The sequence below is a fragment of the Eulemur rufifrons genome, chromosome 15, assembly GCF_041146395.1.
Source record: "Eulemur rufifrons isolate Redbay chromosome 15, OSU_ERuf_1, whole genome shotgun sequence".
Lineage (NCBI taxonomy): Eukaryota > Metazoa > Chordata > Mammalia > Primates > Lemuridae > Eulemur > Eulemur rufifrons.
In genome coordinates, this window is record NC_090997.1 from 27,879,090 (window position 1) to 27,901,768 (window position 22,679).

The following is a 22,679-nucleotide window of genomic DNA, read 5'->3' on the forward strand; positions in this document are numbered from 1 at the left end:
TCTTCTGAAAATTATCATGGTGCCTAATAAAACTGTCTCTTTCCTCCCTCGTTTCAATTCCGTTTCAATGAAAGTAAGAGAGTTCATTATTCATTCAAAGCATGGTTTTTAAATATCTTTTTAGCTTATCACTGTCTATCTTCAAATAATATAGTGCCACTTCACATACAACTTAAGAGTCTTACTACAAGATACTGATTTCCCCTTTCTTTCCTGTCTGCTATTGTTATCAAAAAGCAATTTTACTTAATCATTGAGTTCTAAGGCCATTTGTAAAGTTATAATTGGTCGTAGGATGTATTAACCTATCAAAGACAGTATACGTAACCCCTCGGATTACTCTTTTTTGATAAAATTGGAACTATGTAAGGGTCCAACTTTTACATTGAGAAAAGGATAATTATTTAGTCTTTTACAAATTTGTTAGAAATACCTTGGTGGCTGCTCTCCCTTGGGAACTGAGAGGTAGACAGTGGCAATATATGTATAATTTTATAAGAAAGACCAGATGCCAGTGATATGAAACCATGGATTTGGAGTCACACAGACCTTGTTTTGATATATGGATTTACCACTTTTAAACACTGTGCATTTTTGCATAAGTTACTGAAAATAGCTATTTTGGTTCTTTAATATAGCAAATCGGTATGAATAAAACCTCACTAAGAGATTCATTCCCACAGAAAATGATATAACCTACCAGCATCTGCTACAGATAGTCTTATTAATTGCTGTGTGAATGTAATATGAATATAATATCAAATATCTTTAAAAGACAATTTGATAAAATCTATTCAAATCTTGAATGCAGACATTTTTATATAGCAATTTCACTTCTAGTAATTTATTCTACAGATATACACACATACATGTGTAAAGAGGCACATATAATTAATCCCCCAAATAACAGGTTATGATTGCAAAATATTAAAAGTTGCCTGTGCCCAGTAATGTTATATCTGTAAACTAAAGTTTGGTGCAGCTATCCCAAAAGAGAATAAATGATCTACATACCCACACATGTTTTGCTCAAACCTCTGGCTTTTATAAAGACAGACTCTTCCAACTCTTAAAGGTAGATGTTCTATTATAGATTGTTGTTGCCTGGATAATATTTTGTTGTGATTTTACTATTATATTAGCATTTACAGCTTCCATGTATAGATAAGGCAAGGAAAAAAATAGTAAAAAGAAGTCTAGTATCACAATCAGAATTTTCACAGTTTCCACTGAATATGCTAAAATACACATATCAACATAAATTTTTACCTATTAAATTTCAGACTTTTAAAGTTATCATTCATTGAAAATGTTTTGACATATGCTTATAAGAAACATGAAAAGTTTTAATGCACAGTGTTTCATAATTTAAGGCATCTTGTACAAATTCTCATAAAATATAAACTGTGAAAAAGAAAAAAAAAATCTTACAGTCAACTGGGAGCAAAACTTCATGTTGTCTGAAAGTCTACTTTGTAGTGTCCATAAGAAAAGCAGGCCAAAGCATCAACACAAATGCCAATTACACCAGCAGCAAAGGAGCCAGATGCTGTTGGCAAAACATGCTCCAGAGTGTGGCATCTGGGTCCAATAACTGCCATACAGAGCCCCATCTGTAGCTAAAGCTGTTGACTCTGCTTTGGGGGAAGAAAAATCAGAAATAAAGAAGGCAGTTAAATTCTAAACCATGCCAGGAATAGCAGAAGGCAGGTTGCAGTCAGCATTCAAATTACATCCCTAGCCCAATTTGCTTTTTAATGTCTTGAAACTGTGTAAACACTAAACTATGTTAACTCCAGTTGTTTAGAGACATGAGCACATGAAGATAGTTCTGTAACTTAGCACACACAGATCACCTAAAGAGGTTCATTTGATATTCCAACAAATGTTCATTTTCGTAAAATTTTTCTTCTCAAGAAATATAAGTATACAGTCAATGAAATGCAATTCTCATTTAACCTATTAAAGTATGCTATTTTAAGTATTCATTACAGTACATAGTATAATTTTGATCAGTGTGAAATTTGAGGATATTCTTTGCAATTTTTAGTACTCTTTGTTTAGAATGACTCCTCACAAAGTTAAATACAATATTTACTGTGTCCTTTGAAACTTAAAAATTTTGCTCAGTGGAAATTTGTGGGGCTACAGAGAGAACTAAATCTTAACTAAATAAACTCTTCCTTAATTATAAAATAATGATTAATCTTTTTAGTGCTTTTTATTTGCTGCGTATATAAATATATAAAATGGCATGAGTTAATATCTATAAGATTTAAAAGATTCATAATTTACATAATGCCATTGTAGTCTTGTCCATGCATATATTTTTGAAAACAAGATAATATTATGAATAATAAAAACTAATGATCAGAAGAGAAAAGCAGGAGATAGAAAAAGAAAAAACTCATGATACTTAGAATGATACTTAGAAAAAACTGGGCCACTTTGTAGAGGGAATTTTATTTAATTATAACCATAATCTTATGAGATATTACTATATGAGTAATTGATATTACTATATATTCTAATTTCTATATGAGGAAACTAGAAGCTTGTGAATATAAGGTAAACTTGTTTACTCCAATTCTCACTAATCTTTAGAGACGGAACCAAACTTAGTATGCAGTCACTGATTGTAGAAGCCATATTCATTTCCTCTCTCTCTTCCTCTCCTGTCTCTTTCTGGCCCTCCCTCCTAACTTCCTTTTCTCCTTTCTCAATATGAATAATACAAAATATAACTTGATAGAATCACTTCTGTAATAGTAGAGGAAAAACTTCCGAAAAATATACTCTTCCATAAAAAAGAACATTGGCAAACATAGTTGAAATAGCTTTTTCAAAAGTCTGTAAATGAACGAAAGGCTTGCAACAATCTCAGTGTTTATTCAAGAGAAATGACTGAATCTCATAAGCATAGTCAGCTTTGTGGTGGTTTAACTTACACTATTCCCATCCCCCCTCATTCTCAGCTCTGCAATGGATTTAAAAATCAACAGCATTACAGCTATGACAGCTGTGAAAACAGCAGCCTAATAGCCACTGGAGGGGAAAGTATAGGTATGAAGCTGACTCAAAAGACCCTTCCCAGGGAGTGTCACTATTTGATTGGTCTGGCAGCTCTCTGAAAAACTGCATTCTCAGGGATTGACTTTACATGACCTGACTCAAAAGCTTACTGTGTTCAAAAGCCTTATATCCAGAGAATTAGTTAAAAACAATCAACCACAATTATTTAACATTGCAGCTACTTGAAGTGATGATTCCAGTCGAGTCTAACTAGAGACTTACCAATATGCTTAAAGAAAAAAAACGGGGAATTAGGTGTACCTAGAAGTCTTTGAAAGCTAGCCAAGTTCCTAGGAAACTAGAAAACATCACAACATGCAAGGCTATGTATAGGCTAAAGGAAGAGATGAAATCGCCCTAATTTCTGATCTCTGCCTAACCTTGAGGCTCTGTGAAAGCAGCAAGTGAAGAATACGATAGAGCTGTGAATTGCCTGGCTGAGTGTTGAAGGCATGTCTCAGCACACACAGTCCCTCACTAAAGGCTGGAAGACGTATTACACCAAAACTATAAGACAATCTGTGTGAAATCATTTGTTTTAGCCGACCACTAAGTTAGTTAAGCAGAGACTTCAATGGCCACACATGACAACCTATTCTAAGAAAACACTAAACAAACAATAGAAACAACTACAAAAACAGAAACAACTACAAAAACAGGAACAACTGGGAAGGAGCAGGATCTGATTTCCAGATTTGCCACATTATATTACTTAAAATGTCTCGAATTTACAATGATTTGACTTACAATTTTTCAACTTTATGATATTGTAAAGAAGATTCTCGTTCAGTGGAAACTGTACTTTAGTACCCATCCAACCATTCTGTTTCTCATTTTTAGTATAGTATTTAATAAATTACATGAGATACTCAACACTTCATTATAAAATAGGCTTTGTGTTAGATTATTTTGTCCAACTGTAGACTAAGGTATATATTTTCAGCCTGTTTAAGGTAGGCTAGGCTAAGCTATGATCACTAAGTGTCTTAAATATATACAAATTCATCTTTCACTTGTTTCAACTTATGATGGGTTTATTAGGACATAACCCCATTGTAAATTGTATAGATTTGGCACTATCTATGATTTCAGGCACTTATTGGGGGTCCTAGAATATATTCCCCATTTTTAAGGGAGGAATATTATTCTGAATTGTACATTTTAAAGTGGTACATGAATTATGTCTCAATAAAGTTATTATAAAAAATAACTTGGTAAAGGAATTTTTGAATCCTGAGTTATATTTATTATAGCATATGCTTATCTCATCAACAGCATATTTAGTGAATGCTCTTTTTTCTTTACAATCTAATAAAACCAGGGTGAGTATAACATTCATATCAATACATTATCTGTAAAATCACAAAGAACTACATTCAGAAAGCCTATTTCAGTAGGACTTCTATTTTTATACCCAGAAAAAAATGCAACACTTAATATCTTGAAAATAAAGTCAGTAATCTATCAAAAATCTCAGGAATGATGAAATGACTAAGAGAGTTTGTGTTAATTTAGGTGACAAAGTCTTAATGACACATTTATAAATTTAAGTCATTAGGAGTTCACAATTAGTGATGTCAGGGTAATCTAGAAAGACTGATTATGTCTCATGAATATTAAAATACAGTATTTTTAATTAAGCCTTATAGACTTTGTTGCTTATTTTGTTTTCAATCTTTAAAACCTCTGTATCAAGAGCAATATTTTTACTTAAATAAAAGTTATACTGTGTTAGATAATAAATTAATATTTGAGTCTTCTTATATTGTTTGATATATAAGAACAGTATATGTTAGACAGGTGAACAAATGTAAGTAATGTATTTCAGACACACACATATATATAAATATGTATATTTCACACATATGTATAAAGCAGTATTTTTAGAAGGAGAAAAGCAGCTCCTGATATCTAGGATACCTAGCTGTTGGCCAGATACTATAAACTTGGTTTACTGTCCAGGTGTGGTGGCGCATGTCTGTAATCCTAACACTCTGGGAAGCTGAGGCAGAAGGATCGCTTGAGCCCAGGAGTGGGAGGTCCCTGTGAATTAGCCTGATGCCACGGCACTCTAGCCCAGGCAACAGAGCGAGACTGTCTCAAAAAAAACCAAAAAACAAACAAACAAACAAACAAAAAAACCCAACTTGGTTTACAACTAGATCTTGGTATTCTCCTACTGAACATTTCAACAGATAATCTTATAGAACATCAGTATCAGACAAGGCTACTCTATGACCCAGATAGATCATAACAAAACTAGGATACCCTGTAAACATATCCGAATGACAAAAATATGAACATTATCCAAGCCAAAAGAATAACAAAACATTCTGATAACTTATATGAGTAATTGCTGCCTCTTTAACAACAACAACAAAATTGGCTGCCTTGTCTTTCATCCTTCTGGATAAAATATACGAAGAAAGCAGTTATAGAATTTTGCCCACTTCCTGATGATAGTCTATCCAGAACAAAGCCCCACTTTCTTAAACCCATCACAAAAATACATGTTACAACCTCAAACCTGTAAGTCCTTTTTAGCACCCTTTTACTGAAATGGCTCGTGGATCCACAGTGTGTTCTCTCCCTTGTTGCAATGAATTGTAAACCCAACTTGTTCAACCTCAGTCTGTTCCTAATGGTGTTTGATGGCTATTCACAGCATCAATGCACACATACACAAATTATCTTTAGAAATTAAAAAAAAAATCAGCTAAATGTTAGCAAGTATATAACAGAGTCTCAATAAAAGAAATACTGGAAAATTTGTGGTATATATTTTAGGTTGTAATTGAGTTAAGAAAAATAAAATAAATATAGATAACTCTAAAATTTTTTGTTTGTAGCCTATCAGAAGTTGATTATTTCTTCTACTACATAGATGAAGAGGTTGTTAATATCAATTTGTGGTGATATATCAACTTTAATAATTGATAATGTCACAAAATAGCTGTGTTTTTCTATATTTTTCTATATTTTAAACTTAAATATCAACTACTGGCATTGTTTTTTTATATGACCAAAATTATTTTTTTCTTCCTGCCAACAAGGTATCAATCCTACTGTTGCCAGCTATGTTGGAATTTCCTTTTATTGAAACAAACTGCCCACTCTTGACTAGTCTGAGTCTTATATACCATTTTAGTCACCAAAAATTAGAAATATTTGTAAAAACTCTTGCATGCTTGAAGTAATTCAGAATTCTCAACTATAATCATAAGGCAAAAGAAAGTGTATGAATTATTTTGGAGAACACCCTGAAATCATTTTAATTTATCCCTAGAAAATAACCATCTGAGTGCATTTGTATTTAATTAGTCTGCTTCTTTAACAAGAATAAAACCATTCAATTATAATATACCTAATTTTGCATCTAAGTGAGAGATACAATGTATATGAAACAAATCAAGGAATAAAAGTTATTTACCAATATACGTATGAATTTGGTTCAGCTTTTGGAATAGCAATAGCTACTCAGAATTTCTATTTAGAGTTTCTTCAGACTTCTCATCTAAGAACCTATTGATACAATTCAATTATGGAATATGTGGATAATTTACGTTATAAAATTTATCAATAATTTTACTGAGATAATCCAAACTCATAATAATTTCTAGGTAATTAATTGAAAATTTGAATTCAAGGGGCTCCTTCCTTCTTTGTTATATTATGGCACTCCTTCTCCTCCTGCATGAAATGGTCCAAAACAATGCTGGAATGGTAAAAGCATGTTTTAAAGAAGTAAATGCATTTGTAACATGTGCCAAATCTGAAAATTATATTTCCAAGTTAAAATTTGTTTATTACTTTGTTGACTTGATATCTCGACTTCAGTATTTACAAATTTCAAATGACTGTGACACTATCTTGTCAGTTAATGCTCATCTATGAATGGTAATTTTAATTAAAGGATGTAAAGTAAAAATAATATCTGGATGCATCCCAAGGACATTGAGCACTCCAAGTAATCTGATAAAGAAAACTAACAGTATATTACTCACCGATAACTTTTGTAAAGGTCAGTACAGGTGGAATTGTTCTTGCAAGGATTCATCTTGCACTCATTGGATTCTTGTTCACAAAAATCTCCTTCCCAACCAGACGGGCACACACACTGGTAGCCCTAAGGAAATATGAAAATTATACAACCTTTAGGCTATTTTGGTCTATCAATTTTACCTTTTTTAGTTTTTATAGAATGTCAATGCTCCTCCAAAATGACTTTTAACCCATCCAAAAACTGTGTGAACAGTATTCTTTAATATCCAACTCAATAAAATTTTATAGTATGTCAATAAAAATCTACACAATATACTAAAAATTTATGCATTATGATCTCAATGCAGAAATATCATCCCTGTTAAATATTTTCAAAGAAAAATAGTGCATTAGCAATATGGCTAGTGATGTGATAACTAAAGAGCTAAATATGTAACTCAGCCACTACCTCACAAGTTAAAAATACAACTAAAACAAAATAGACTTTCTGACAGTTTTTTATTGTCACTGATAAATGATTAACATATATAAATTTCAGTATTTTGACCAATCGAACTTTTCATGATGTTATTCTTAAGGTTAGAATTGGTCTATGACAATATTGTTCAAATACTAGAAGTGAAATTTTGCTTTCCCAGTATTGGGCAAACAAAATACCTCATATTACTGTGGGGTAACAGTTTCGATATGAAAATATTTTTGAAGAATAGATCTCTTATCAAAAATTACAGTTTGGGATCTTATCTTTAGAAAATCTAGATATAGCATCATGAAAAATGCTAAAATAAATGTTGACTGTTATTTAAATTTGCACTTATCAATATAGTAGCCACATGTGACTAAAAGACAGTGAAGGGTGGCTAGTATCAATTGAGATGCACTGTAAGTATAAAATATACATTGAATTTTGAAGATTGAGTATGAAAAATGGAATGTCAAGTATCTAAAAATTTTTTATTACTTGCATGTTGAAATGGTAGTAGATTGAATATAGGAGTTAAACAGGATATATTAAAATTAATCTTTTTAACCTTTTGAATGTGGCTGCTAGAAAAGTTAAATCATAAATAATGGGTCTCATTGCATTTCTATTGGACAGAACTATATCAGGTGATGACAGTTCAGCTTCATTATTTGTGAAAAGAGTTAATATGTCTATATAAGTACATATATGTGGAGCAGGAGCTCCCTGAGATTAAAGAATGTGTCTTAGTTTAATACATCCCAGCATCTTGAACAGGCCTGGCACCCAATAGATGCTTAATTAACACATTAACTGTCATGTGAGTTGTATTTAACTCACATTCATGCTAGTTTTGAGCCTGCGGCCTCATGAAGCACCTGTAACTTACGTGCCTCTACCTTGGGAGCTATATGAATTATTCTTCAAGTAGCATATAACTCATTCACAGAAAACAATAAAAAATAAATTTTTCATTAAATTTGAAAGGATTCTTTTGTTTTCAAAATTTTTATTTTATTTTCATAACAAAACACCGTGGCCCCAAGGGAAAAAAATTTTTCTAGTGTGGCAGTCAATGTGTTAAAGTTAGTTAAATAAACAAAAAATAAATATGATAGGATATGATAGGATCAATAATGTACAAGCTGAAGTCAGTATTCAAAACAGATTTCGAAAGAATTCTATAAGCTTTGCTAGATGTGAATAGCAAAGTTGTTTCAAACATTACAGTGAAACAACACATTGACCTGAAGAAATACAAACACATGCTCCATGTATGTGCATTTAGGTTAGGTATCATAATTCAAATGTATGAGAAGTTCCCTCAGTATCCTGCTTTGGATTAACAGGGCTAATTGGTTTTCCATGCTTTATAAGTAGCTGAAAAGCACAAGAATGAGAACCATCCTGTTGTCTACATTGGCTTTATTCCTGACACGTGCTAATTCTCTGCTCAGACTATTGATTAATAGTACTCACGGTTTGCTGGAGTTTATGAGCAATTTTCTTATGTATTGTTTTCCCTACATTTCTAACTTCCTCCATGAGTACAGTGACATTTCCAGTTTTCACTTATTGTTTTTGGCTTTTTTCTCTCTCTTTTTTGTATGCATTAAAAGAGGGCTTATAAAAAAATCTAATGTAATGATTATATTTTGTCTTATGAATGTGCTATTTGAAATGGAAGTAATTCTACAATAGGCAAGACAACATTAGCTGTGGTGAATGGGAGAACATTACCCTGCTCAGCAATGGAAATCAGAGCAGAGTAGGATAAATTTCATATGCCCCTCTAGTTACGTTCCAAAATTTTACTTTATAAGAGTTATGAATTATTTCTATAAAGGCAAATGCTGGTTTTAATTTTGATGTCTCAGTAATACTTTGAAACAAATTCAGCGAGTCATAAAGTCAGTCAATTTTTTTTCCCATTAAGTCTATATTTCCCTTAAAAACTAATAATTATTGGTATTTGTGATGATTTAATAAAAAATTATTATCAATTTGAGGGTATAATTATCATTAAAGTATGAAGTACCACAGCAGTGATCTTCAGATATGATGAAATCTGAATGAAAACATAAACAAAGTAAACAGATTTTTTTTAAAATTCTGATCATTAAAAAAGTAAATGTTGAAGAGCAAAAATGATTATTAACTAGAAATAACCCAGAGTTCAAGTTTTCTTTTCATCAATTTCTTACTTGATTCGGAAGCATTCTTCTAAATTTAGACATTTTTGCTGCAAAGCAGTTTCCTATGCAATATTGAAGTTACGTAATTCCAGTAATTATAAATAATAAATAAAGGTAAAATGCTGTTTTTTTAAAACCCATTACCTTAGCATTAAATAATGAAATTATAATATTTTGAGCCATTTTTGGTGGAGGAAAGAAATGTATTTACCAAAATGAATAAAGGTTTGTGTGATTTATGAAATTGGATCCTAAGTAGTCATTACTCTTAATACCAAATTTACATAATATATTATTCATAGTTTGCAAATACGCAGAAGACAGGGAAAACAGAAAATGAAAAAAAAAATGACACAAGTCTAGCATATTGAACTATCCAGCCAGTGAGACATAAGACAAAGCCATCAAGTTTGATGGTTATAATTGGATGAACTATGTGTTAGTTTAATTTTCAGGTCAGTAGCCAGATATTTTAGTTTTCTATCAGTAATAAATATACTCAAGTAAGAAGGAGAGCATAATTGTAAACATGAATTTTGAAGTTACCAAAATTAAGATTGAATATCAATCTTTATTGCTTACTAAATGTCTAGGCATGTCTAGAGTACTAGTTTTCTCCTACATAACAAAGTACCACAAATGTAGTGGCTTAAAAACAACATAAATTTACTATCTCATAGTTTGAGTGGGTTGGTGTGCAAGTTTGAGTTATTTAAATCCTCTCCTTAAGATCTCACCATACTGAAATCAAGGTATTGACTGGGCTGTGATCTCATCTGGGGCTTGGAGTCCTCTTCCAAGTTCATGTTGCAGCAGAATTGATTTCACTCTGGCTCTGGACTTAGGTCTCCTTTTCTTGCTAGCTGTCAGGCAAGGGCAACTGTCAGTATTCAGAGGCTATTCTCAGGCCCTTGATACATGGCCTCCTCATCTCATAGAGCAAGGCAGTATGGTTTTTCAACATCAACCGAATAGTCTCTGCTGCTGTTTCTTGTCTCTGTTAAAGGCCCATTTAATTAGGGCAGCCCCATCTATGGTAATCACGTTTGATTAAATCAAAGTCATTGATTGGGGGCCTTAATTACATCTGCAAAATACCATTCTTTTTAATGTAACATAATTATGGGTGCAATCTCATAATATTTACAATTTTCACCTATAATCAAGGGGAAGAGATTTTAAAGAGGGAATGTATATTAAGATGTAGGAATCTGTGGGCTCATCTTATAATTTTTCCTACCATATCTACTAACCTACTTATTAATAATTTCCCTAAGTAACCTATTCAAGCTCTCTTAATTTCAGGTGCCTTCATATGTAAAGTACTAACATCTACTTCATAAGGTTATTTTAAGCAATGCATGCAGTAATAACTATAGTATGCTTGGCCTAGTGACAAATAATTATCATTAATTAGTAGCAGCCATTACCTCTAGGCATACCAACCTAAATCTGGAAATGTCAAGAGGTAACAGGCAGAAAGTACTGCAAGTGAATCAGAACTATTCATCTATACATTGCTTATTTGTATAAACAAATTAAACCACCTAATAAAAGATAAAGATTATCAGACTAGGAAAAACAGAGAATGAGGAATAGCAAGACAATCCAGGAATGTGCCACTAACAAGACACATACTTATATGAAGTAGAAAAATATAACAAAATTTAAATTAAGAAAATTATTTTGAAGAAATAAAAAATCATGCTAAACAAGTAGGCATTTAAAAATGCACCAAAGCAGGGAGATTGGTGGTAGGCTCACAGACTCAAAGAAAAATACTCCAAAATCTTTAGTTTTGCTCTTAAGTCATTTAGGTGAAGAAAACAGAAAAATAGGAGAAACTACTCAACTTACTTTTTGAGACTAGTGAAACCTAGCTACCAAAATCTGGGCAATGTACAACAAGAAACACAAACTCAGCCAATCGCACTTATTATCAAAAAAGTGAAATTAAAATATATATATATATATATATATAAAAATTTAAGTAACTGACTACAATGATTTCTTCAACATACATTATGTTAGTAGTTAGTACTTTTTTTCCCACAGAAATAGAAGGATGCTCCAACACAAGAAAATGTACTAAAGAAAGAAAAATGGTTTGATTATTTCAATTTATTTCTGCTTTTTTCTTCTACCTGAACTACCCTTGCCTCCTTCCACCAACTCCTACCCAAACTTTCCCAATTTTATTCAAAACAAGTGTGCATTATACCTGAAGCCTGGATCAAAACAAGTGCTACAGTCAGGATCAAGGCACCTAAAGCCTTGATCTTGTCCCCCAGTATACCTTCTCACAATTACTGTTTAATTTTTCATGATATTTGTAAAGTACATTAATTACTCATGTACATATTAATATGTTTTCTGCTTAGTACTTACCGTATTTGAAAATATCTTAGTATTTCTCTCACTTGTAAAGTATAAATTCTAAGATATCAGGGATTTTATGTTTTATATTTGGCTGAAAGAATGGATGTTGGAGTTTGAAACATACATAATGATGGTAATTGATACTATATTGTCATGGAGCACATTTTGTTTATGATTTGTAGATGTTTAATATCATTTTCCTAACAAAAAAATATTTTTTAGAATTTCTTTAAATAATTCTTCCATTACAATCAACTAAAATCTGTTCTATAAATAAAGATGTAAAATCCCCATGAAACAAAAATTGGGTTGGTTCCAGTTTGAAAAGTATTTACATATTGGAATTATTATATTTGATTCAGTTTTAGCCACAACATTCATCTTCTACAACATGTGAAACTTACTATTAGAGTCCTGAAAATATAGGTACATATTGAAAGAATAAAAATGAAAATTTCAAATTGTGATCTTTTTATGATTCATTATTTGTATGATTCCAGACAGAAGACAAAGAGTTATTTTTTTCTTTAATAACAAAGAAAAAAAATTGAAGTAACATTTATAATGAATTTAATCCTTGTTAAGATAAAGGGTTCTATTGACTTATTGCCTGTTTTCTTTAAATGGTATTTTAAGTATTCATTTTAATCTATAAATACTTACAGAGTTGGCTATAGACAGAAAGATTTCCAAATACACAATAATGATACTGAGGATTAGACATAAATACAGTAATCTTTATTCTTAAAAACAAACAAAACTATGTTAATATGATTTCTTTCAGCTAGAGAAAATGATTTACCTTGGTGCTTTAAATCTAAAGTACAATAATATGTATTATTCTGACAGAAAGTTAATGGAATATTTAAAAACAATTTCTGTAAAAAGTTATAATGCTGAATTTGATTGAACATATTTTGAAATAAAGCAATGAAAATACATGTTACAAGGATTGATACTTTCAAGGCAAAACTGTTGTAGAAAAACACAATTTCTTTTACTTGGGAAAATGTAATATAAATACATGAAGAGTATGAAAAGCCACATGGTAGATGAGCTATATTGGATTTTAAATCAAGCTATATTGGATTTTAAAAACATTTTCTAAAGGAAATATAAACTTGTAAGGAACTTAGTCATTGTTTTCATATGATTATACTTCCAGTTAGTAATAAAAAAGAACAATTTAGCATATTAGTGCCTAATATTCTAAATGAAGAAACTAGAATTAAATGTAAGTTTCCACTAGCTTTATTTCCTATATTCTAGTCAATCTACTAATAAAATCTAAATTATATTTGTCAAAATAACCTCAGCTATTGTCTACTATGCTATTTTAATCTATTTTTTATTAGTAAACAATACTCATAACTTAGTTCTCTTATGGTATGCCCTACCTTGATAAATTACCTGTTATCCTTTTTAAAGGGTTCCCTTATCTTTGACAGTGGTTTAAAAAAATAAAGAGTATAAAAGGGCTTACACAACCAATAACAGCACATGAGAAAATAACTCATTAGCCATTGATGAGTACCAAACACATTTCTGATATCTTAAATACTACTTTCCATATTGACTCAATTTGGCAATTGTAGAGTCTAGGCTGTTACCCAAAACTTTATCCCCAGGACTCATATTAATATAATATGTAAGAATACAGAAAATATAATGTGAGCAATTGTCACAAACATAAAGATGCCAAAATATGAATGCAAACTCTGCAATAAATAGTTTAGATGTTTGGGATCATTACTTGTTTGGTCTGAAAGCCAAATGATAATGATAATGCAAGCACACTATGAACCAAAAATCACTCTTTTCTTCCATCAGGCATTTTCCAAAATACCTCACAGAAGGAGAACATATAGGTCTTTTTCTCATATTCAGTTTTCTAACACGTTGGAAAGCCCATAGAATTTTACATCCTTTATTGTCCAAAGATATCATAAACATTATGTCATTTGATTCAGTGGTTTTTACATTTTGTTAATTTTAAATAAGAAATCCTTATACAAACACATTTTTCTACAGTGTCTAAATAAACAAAACAGGGTAAAGTAGAGCTGCTGTGACTGACACAGGGAGGAAGCCCACTGCCCTGCTCACTTAGCTGTCTTAGCCACTCTCCTTACTCACCATCCCTAAGGACACCATTAACCCCTTCCCCCATGTGTCTCAAAGCACAGATTGAAAACCACTGATCCAGCCAACCTATTTCATTTTATAATGAGGAAGCTGAACCCTTGGAGGTTAATTGCTCAAGCTACTGTAACTAGTTGATGGCAAAACCGGAATTAGAACTCGAGTTTCCTGGCCTGGCGTGGTAGCTCACACCTGTAATCCTAGCACTGTGGGAGGCGAGGCAAATCAGGAGTTTGAGACCAGCCTGAGCAAGAGCGAGACCCTGTCTCTACTAAAAATAGAAAAATTAGCTGGGTGTTGTGGCACCCACCTGTAGTCCCAGTTACTCGGGAGGTTGAAGCAGGAGGATCCCTTAAGCCCAGGAGTTTGAGGTTCCTGTGAGCTAGGCTGATGTCACAGCACTCAACTCAGAGCAAGAGAGTGAGACTCTGTCTCAGGAAAAAAAAAAGACCTCAAGTCTCCTGACTCCCTGTCCTGTATTACCAAATGAATGTAGCTAAAAAATCAATTAAAAACATCTGGAAGATATAAGAATGGCTAACAAACATATGAAAAAATGCTCAACATCCATAATCATCAGAGAAATGCAAATCAAAACCACAATGAGATATCACTTAACCCCGGTGAGAATGGCCTTTATCAAAAAAACCCAAACAACACATGTTGGCGTGGATGTGGAGAGACAGGAACACTCATACACTGCTGGTGGGACTGCAAACTAGTGCAACCCCTGTGGAAAGCATTATGGCGGTATCTTAAATAGATTCAAGTAGACCTGCCATTTGATCCAGCAATCTCATTATTGAACATATACCCAAAGGAAAAAAGGTCATTCTGTAACAAAGACACATGTACCCAAATGTTTATAGCAGCACAACAACCCAAATGCCCATCAATACATGATTGGATTAGTAAGCTGTGGTATATGTATACCATGGAATATTACCCAGCTATAAGGAATAATAAAGATACGACATCTCTATGGTTCTCCTGGAGAGAGTTGGAACCCATTCTATTAAGTGAAGTATCCCAAGAATGGAAAAACAAGCATCACATGTACTCACCAGAAAATTGGTTTCCCTGATCATCACCTAAATACACATCTGGGAACGACACCAATCGGATATCAGACTGAGGTGGGGGGTGGGGGAGAGGATGGGGGTATGCCTACACAATGAGTGCATTGCGCACCGTTTGGGGAGTGGTAACTCTTGAAGGTGCTGACTCGGGGAGGGGGGTGGAGAAGGGAGGGATATATACCTACATGATGGGTGCAACGCGCACTGCCTGGGGAACAGACACGCCTGGAGCTCTGACTTGGGGGGAAAGGCGGAACATGGGCAACGTATGTAACCTGCAATTCTGTATCCTCCATAACAATAAGATGAAATAAAAAAAAAAAAAGAATTTCAGAAAAAACAAAACAAGTGAACAACAACAAAAAAATCTGGTAAGTTAATAAATTTCAAAATATATATTCTGAAATTTACTGTGAAAAAGTCTAACAATGTTGGTAAGTCAGCATTCAAATTATATATGATGAATAATGTTCTTAATACATAAATCCCCATATGTATTTCCCTATATCTTAGAAATTTGTCATATAGTCTAGTTGACACCAATATAATGTCATACCAACATGAGTGACCAGTAGCCGTTATCCTGACTCTCACTATAGAGATGACAATGGAGAAAGCCCTGATATTAACCTATAGTTAGATAAACATTCAGCTTAAACTGTACAGAAGTGGAATAAAGTGAACCACGTTGACTATACAGATTATTGTTAGGTTAAAGTATATACAACACTTGTCATCAGCGAGATTGATAGTGATAGAGCAATCAAAATCACTGCTTTGGTGGAAGGATGTCATTATGGGATATTTGCAGCCCGAGGATATATGCAAATTAGCATATAAGTTTTAAATTATAAGTACAAAATTCATTTCCAGGATAGTGACCCAAGGAAAATGAGCATCTATAAAAGTACAAAAGTTAGCTAGGCTTTTTCACAGCAGCAATAGAGGCAAGTATCAAACAAATACTGTAACCTTTGCTTATGGCTTTACATATTTTTAACATTTCTTTACAATAGCTCATTTCATAACTTGGTAAAGTAAAACAAAATAATCAAAATGAGATAATCTAAAGAGATTTCCAACTGCATTTTAACCTACTTTGATTATTTTATGTTCTGTAAAACTTTTGTCTCTTAATAACATTTTACACTTAGGATTTTTAAGTTCTGTAAGGTTAGGTAATGGTTTTCTTTAAGTTTAAACTAAAATCATTTATGTACAATTGTATATATTTGTATATACTGTATATGGACTGTATGCACATACAGTATATATACAACAAATTACATATAATTATAGATATATCTAGCATATATTATATATGTATAGTATATATCATATACGTTGTATATGCTATATAACACATTAAATTTAATGTCATCAGAATCTAAAGCTTATTTTCAGAGAGATTAAGGACCGATCTTCAACAAATACCACAAATTGTAATAACATTACAATGTTTCCATATATTTTACCTTTATAAACATAATTATTTCCCAGAAATTGCCAAGAGGAATTTTTGTCACATTATAGTTAGACAAGTACTCATTAGAAGTTAAATAATGTAAATTGTCTTCATCTCCCACGACCTTAACAACTATTGAATGTTTTGTATATCTGCAGGCTATAGTTCCTTGATGAGAAGACTATTTCGTCTTATGGTTAACCACCATGACTTTGTTGCAAGCTGATTAGCTACCTGCTTTGCAGCGAAAATCAGGAGTAAGAAGAGTGATATAAAAACTCAGCCATAGCTACTGTAACCAAGAAAGAGGAGCGGAAGAAGGGAGAACTGTGAAACAATGCTTAGAAAAAAGTGAGCTACAACTTCAATATCCCTTTCATTGTCAGCATGTTGGGATTTCATAATCTCTCAATAATAATTCTAAGAAGCAAATTGTTATCAAAAGTCATTAACTTATGAAAACAAGCCCTCCCATTCTGCGTTTGACCTTTTAGAATTTAATGTTATTCACTTAATCACTACTCTCTCTCCTCAGGGTAATCAGAGAGACCAGAAACATAAGTATTTCTTCCTCCTTTTTCTTCATTCCTCTTTTTTTCTTTGCCTGTTTGTTTGAGCTCAGGAATTAAAGTATCTGTTATCATTCTATCCACACATGCCATACATATTAATATTTTCCACATAGATTAAACCACTTATGGTATTGTCTTAAAGTGAATGGAGGCATCGGTGAAACACAGTGGGCAGGGGTCAGGGTATTTGATTCTGGTCCTGAATCCCATTACATGAGCCTATTGTGCATCTCATCTAACTGGTCACAACAGGTCTTAATTTTAAATCAGTAAAGTTACACGAGGTGATTTTTTGCTAATTCTTTCGGTTCTAAAATGATCGTATTTTTTTAAATGCTCTATTTATGGTTTATAGAAGAGCCAGGTGTTAACAAGACAATCTATTGTGTCAAGTATTCCCTTCAGCTGTCTAAAGCATTCCCAGTGATTAGTTAATCCCTGATTAACAAAATTATGCTCTGAAATTTCAACTGGAAACACAATAAGCGGTTTACAACTTATAGTTTTTCTTAGAAGAGACTCTGTTAAAGTTTGACTTTGTTTCCAATCCCTTTCAACAGCTTATGGAGGAAGATGTGTCTTTAAAAACACACAGAAATTAGTCTTTTTGTGTACCGATGGTTAATATTTAGTCAGCAAACACATAAGAGATATTAGTCTTAATGTCTTTTAATTGAATTAAATCAATGGTCATTGTCAGGTTTAGAAAAGAAGCAGGGTTTCTAATGTAACAGCTAACTTTTGACTTGTGATTTGAAGTTTAAAAATAATATTCCAGACATTTTTTAATTCTGTTACATTAAATATTTATAAAGAGTGGAAATTTCTAAGTATGAATAATAAAAGTAATTTGTGATTATGTGGAATATGAATCACCACTTTAGAATCATATATCATATAATCATTTTCTTGCAAAATAAGGTAAAATTTTAAGTAATTATCTTAAAATTTTAAGACAAAAATGATTTCAGAAAGATTTTTCCTTGTATCTTCTTAAATGGTTGTTGACATTTTTACTGATATAGATCCCAAGTAACCTAATATAGATTTTCATGTACCTTTCTCTTTTCCTTTATATTTTTCAAAATATTTAAATGTTTGCCTTTTAATCTTTTTTTCTTTACTTACAGGAAAGACAAATTGTGACTCAATTTATAGCTACAAATCTAAATCTGTTCCAAAAACCTTTGATGTCACAAAATAAATCCATGCCTTCACACATTTGGAATTTCTTTACTATTGATTCAGATGTAGCCCTTTAAAGGCATGTTCCCCAAAGAAACATTTTGCTGTTGGTCAGTGGTGTTGTATGTGTCTATTGTTTAAATTATTAATTATGCAAATAAACTTTGATATAAATAAATGAAACCCTGTTGCAACCATCTGACTTTAGTGAACAGGAATAGAACGATCAATTACTGTCTCCGATACTCTCAATAGAGTATATTTGTACATATATGCATATTTGCAGGTGTGTATATTTTTGTGTATAATTCCTGGTTAAAATACTCAACAGCTATGTTGTTCACTCCTCAGGCATCTATAAGCCAGGAATGGTATTTAAAAAAAAAAAAAAATACCTGCCTCTTTAGTAGAGTGGTATAAGTCCAAAGGGAATCTATAAGACATTTTCACGTTTTACATCATTTGTTACATTTAATCCTCTCCCAACTCTCAATCATTCTAATACCCCTTTACAATAATCAGTGGGCTTGAGTTGCAATCCATCTTGCATTTTCTGCCCTAATGCTGTTAGGCAATTTACTTAGTCTATTTTTTCACTTATAAAACTGGGCAAAGAATACGTATATTTGGGGGAGATATTTTTGAAGGGCTTTTTGTACTTAGATATTTAAAAATCATTATAGATTATCTATCATTATAATTATTTTATTGTTCTATCAGCATTGTGAAGCCATGAACCCAGTTTCTAGTCTTCACCTCTAGTGAAGTCACCAAAAGCATTAAGCATAGTTTAGCTCACACTTCCCCTAAGACATTTTTTAATCTCCAGTGCCTCAAGTCATGAAATTCTGTCCTTTGACACTACTTCTTACAGTCTCATCTCTCCTAACCCTGCACTTCTACTCAACCTGCTATTCTACCTTCATCAATACTTCTCATTTAAGTACCCTCGTTTTCCAACCATTAGTTCTCTTGCTTCACTTCCAGCTTAAACACCATCATATAGTGTTTTCCAAAATGTGATGTCTATAATACTATAATAGTATAATGGTATAATAGATAATCTGAGAACCATAGGTTTATTTTATTCTAAACTTTATCATTACTCTAAATTATATTAGAAAAAAACAGAAGAAATGCATCAAACTCTGAATTGATCACTTAGGGACAAATTTATTGTAATTAAAAATTATTTAAGTGGTATGAAAATTTGTGGCAAGGACACAAATTTCACTAATTTTAACTAGCCGAATGAGGCTAAAAAATGTGTGGCCTAAGCTCTCCTATTATCATGTCTCCTTGGTTCTTTATTACTCTACTTAAGACTATTTGAATGATGTTTCTTACGTAGTTTAAAATATTTAAACTGTTTGATAAAAATATGCAAATGAATCTGCATGTGTGCACACGTGCGTGTGTGTGTGTGTGTGTGTGTGTGTGTTATTCTGAGTGCCACTCTACAGACAATAGTTTCTCTGACAGCAATTGTTTCTCTAGGTATGGTAAAGCCTAGTATTCTAATTAGAAAGCCCATATTTCAAATATAGCTACTACAAGTACTTTAGTTATCTTTATCTGTGACTAATACCAGATGCTTTCCTAATGAGTACAATATTAATTTAGGTGGGAATTCATTAATAAAATTATTTAAGATATGTAGACTTATTAAATATGTTAGAGACATCCCTAAAATATTTTATAGCCATCCTTGCTCCTTCTTGACCAGAATGTAGTGACCCCTATTGTTATTTGCAATAGGAACGGCCCTCTAGGTTGATACTGAAATTATCCTGTGCTCTTTCCCTTGTTCAGAGATTTTCCATTTCTGTGACTCTGAGAGGTATTAAGCTGAATTCAATGGCTGGAATAGTCTCACAGTTGCCTAATGTAAACTTTCATGAAAGTAATTTCTGAGACCACCAAAAAGATAGAGAATGGATAAATCACTGATGCAATAAATGTCTGTACAAGAGCCTAATTCATCCTATGGCTAGTTTTTGATAACCTGGTAGTGAATTAGTGGGGAAGGAGGTAACTCACACCTATTTCTAACAATTTATAGCTATGGAGACCTACTAAGTGGAAAATAATAATTCCTATATTCAAACAGATCTGTTTCTTTTTTTTTCCAACTAAGTAGACAAAATAACTTTAATTGACCATAAGTAAAATATAAAATCAGGCAGAAATCAAATGTTTCTCATTAATACATGAAAAAATATGTGGACATGTCTCAAACTTCAGAATGAATATAAGAGCAAAAACTGACAAAATTTTAGTTCAAAAAAATCTCAACATGATAGTGGAACTACGTATATGTTAAACAATGGCTATAAAAGCTTATATTTGAAAATTGGCAGACTGATTTTTTCAATTTTATTTTAATAGATTCAGAGAGTACAAATTTATTTTTGTCACATGAATGAACTGTATAGTATTAGGATGATGCAAAAGTAATTTCAGTTTTGGACTGTGAATTTTAAATCACTATAACTAGACTCAAATACATCTTTATTAATCAAAACAGGAACCATTACAATCAAAACATTTTGCCAATGAGAAATAAGTTTATTCCTGTAGCATAAAAATCCATGCTTTGTAATTTGTAGAACTCTTGGAAAGCATTTTCTGCATCCTGCTGGTTGTGGAAGCATTTTCCCTGCAAAAAGTTGTTGAGATGCTTGAAGAAGTGGTAGTTGGTTGGCAAGAGGTCAGGTGCATGTGGCGGATTAGGTAAAACTTCATATCCCAATTCATTCTACTTTTGAAGCATTGGTTGTGCAATATGCAGTCAGGCATTGGGGTGGTGAAGAATTGGACTCTTTCTGTTGACCAATGCCAGCTGTAGGTGTTGCAGTTTTCAGTGCATCTCACAGATTTGCTGAGCATACTTCTCAGATATAATGGTTTTGCCTACCAGGATTCAGAAAGCCAGAGTGGATCAGACCAGTAGCAGACCACCAAACAGTGACCATGGCCTTTATTTGGTGCAAATTTGGCTTTGGGAAGTGCTTTGGAGCTTCTTCTCAGTCCAGCCACTGAGCTGGTCATTGCTGGTTGTCGTATAATATCCACTTTTCATTGCACGTCACAATCTGATCGAGAAATGGTTTGTTGTTGCATACAAAATGATGATTTTTTTGATTTTCGGTCACCTGATTATTGAACTTTTCCAGTCAGCTCATTATCAGCTCACCTATTGAACTTTTTTACCTTTCCAATTTGCTTCAAATGCCAAACAACTGTAGAATGGTTGACATTGAGTTCTTTGGCAACCTCTTGTGTAGTTGCAAGAGGATTAGTTTGGATGATTGCTCTCGGTTGGTCATTGTCAACTTCTAATGATGGGCCACTGCACTACTCATCTTCAAGGCTCTCATCTTCTTTGCAAAACTGCTTGAACCACCACTGCACTCTACATTCATTAGCAGTTCCTGGGCCAAATGCATGGTTGATGTTTCGAATTTTGAACTCCAGTAAGAAAATCGCTCGAATTTGCTTTTAGTCTAACATCATTTCCACAGTTTACAATAAATATAAAATAAACAGCAAGTACTAAGTCATTAGCAAAAAGAATAAAGCGATAAATGCACATTAAAATGACGTATAACATAACCATATTTAAGAATGTATTCCAGTACCAAATAGCAAATTTCAACAATGCTAAAACTTCAATTACTTTTGCACCAACCTAAATAGAAAAGTCTATGCTTTTAGAGTACCCATCACCTGAATAGTTTATATTGTATCCAATAGGTAGTTTTTTTTTTTTTTTTTTTTTTTTTTTTGAGACAGAGTCTCACTCTGTTGCCCAGGCTAGGGTGAGTGCCGTGGCATCAGCCTAGCTCACAGCAACCTCAAACTCCTGAGCTCAAGCGATCCTCCTGTCTCAGCCTCCCAAGTAGCTGGGACTACAGGCATGCACCACCATGCCCGGCTAATTTTTTCTATATATATTTAGCTGTCCATATAATTTCTTTCTATTTTTAGTAGAGATGGGGTCTCGCTCTTGCTCAGGCTGGTCTCGAACTCCTGAGCTCAAACGATCCGCCCACCTCGGCCTCCCAGAGTGCTAGGATTACAGGCGTGAGCCACCACGCCCGGCCTCAATAGGTAGTTTTTTTA

At 32.7% G+C, this 22,679-nt stretch overlaps 1 protein-coding gene across 1 annotated transcript in view; it reads right to left on the reverse strand.

Moving 5' to 3' along the window:
* EYS (eyes shut homolog) overlaps positions 1 to 22,679 on the reverse strand; it is a 1,462,097-nt gene that overhangs the window by 1,021,042 nt on the left and 418,376 nt on the right. The window contains 1 exon segment of the mRNA XM_069488330.1: positions 7,077 to 7,198. Coding sequence (XP_069344431.1) covers positions 7,077 to 7,198 — 122 coding nt within the window.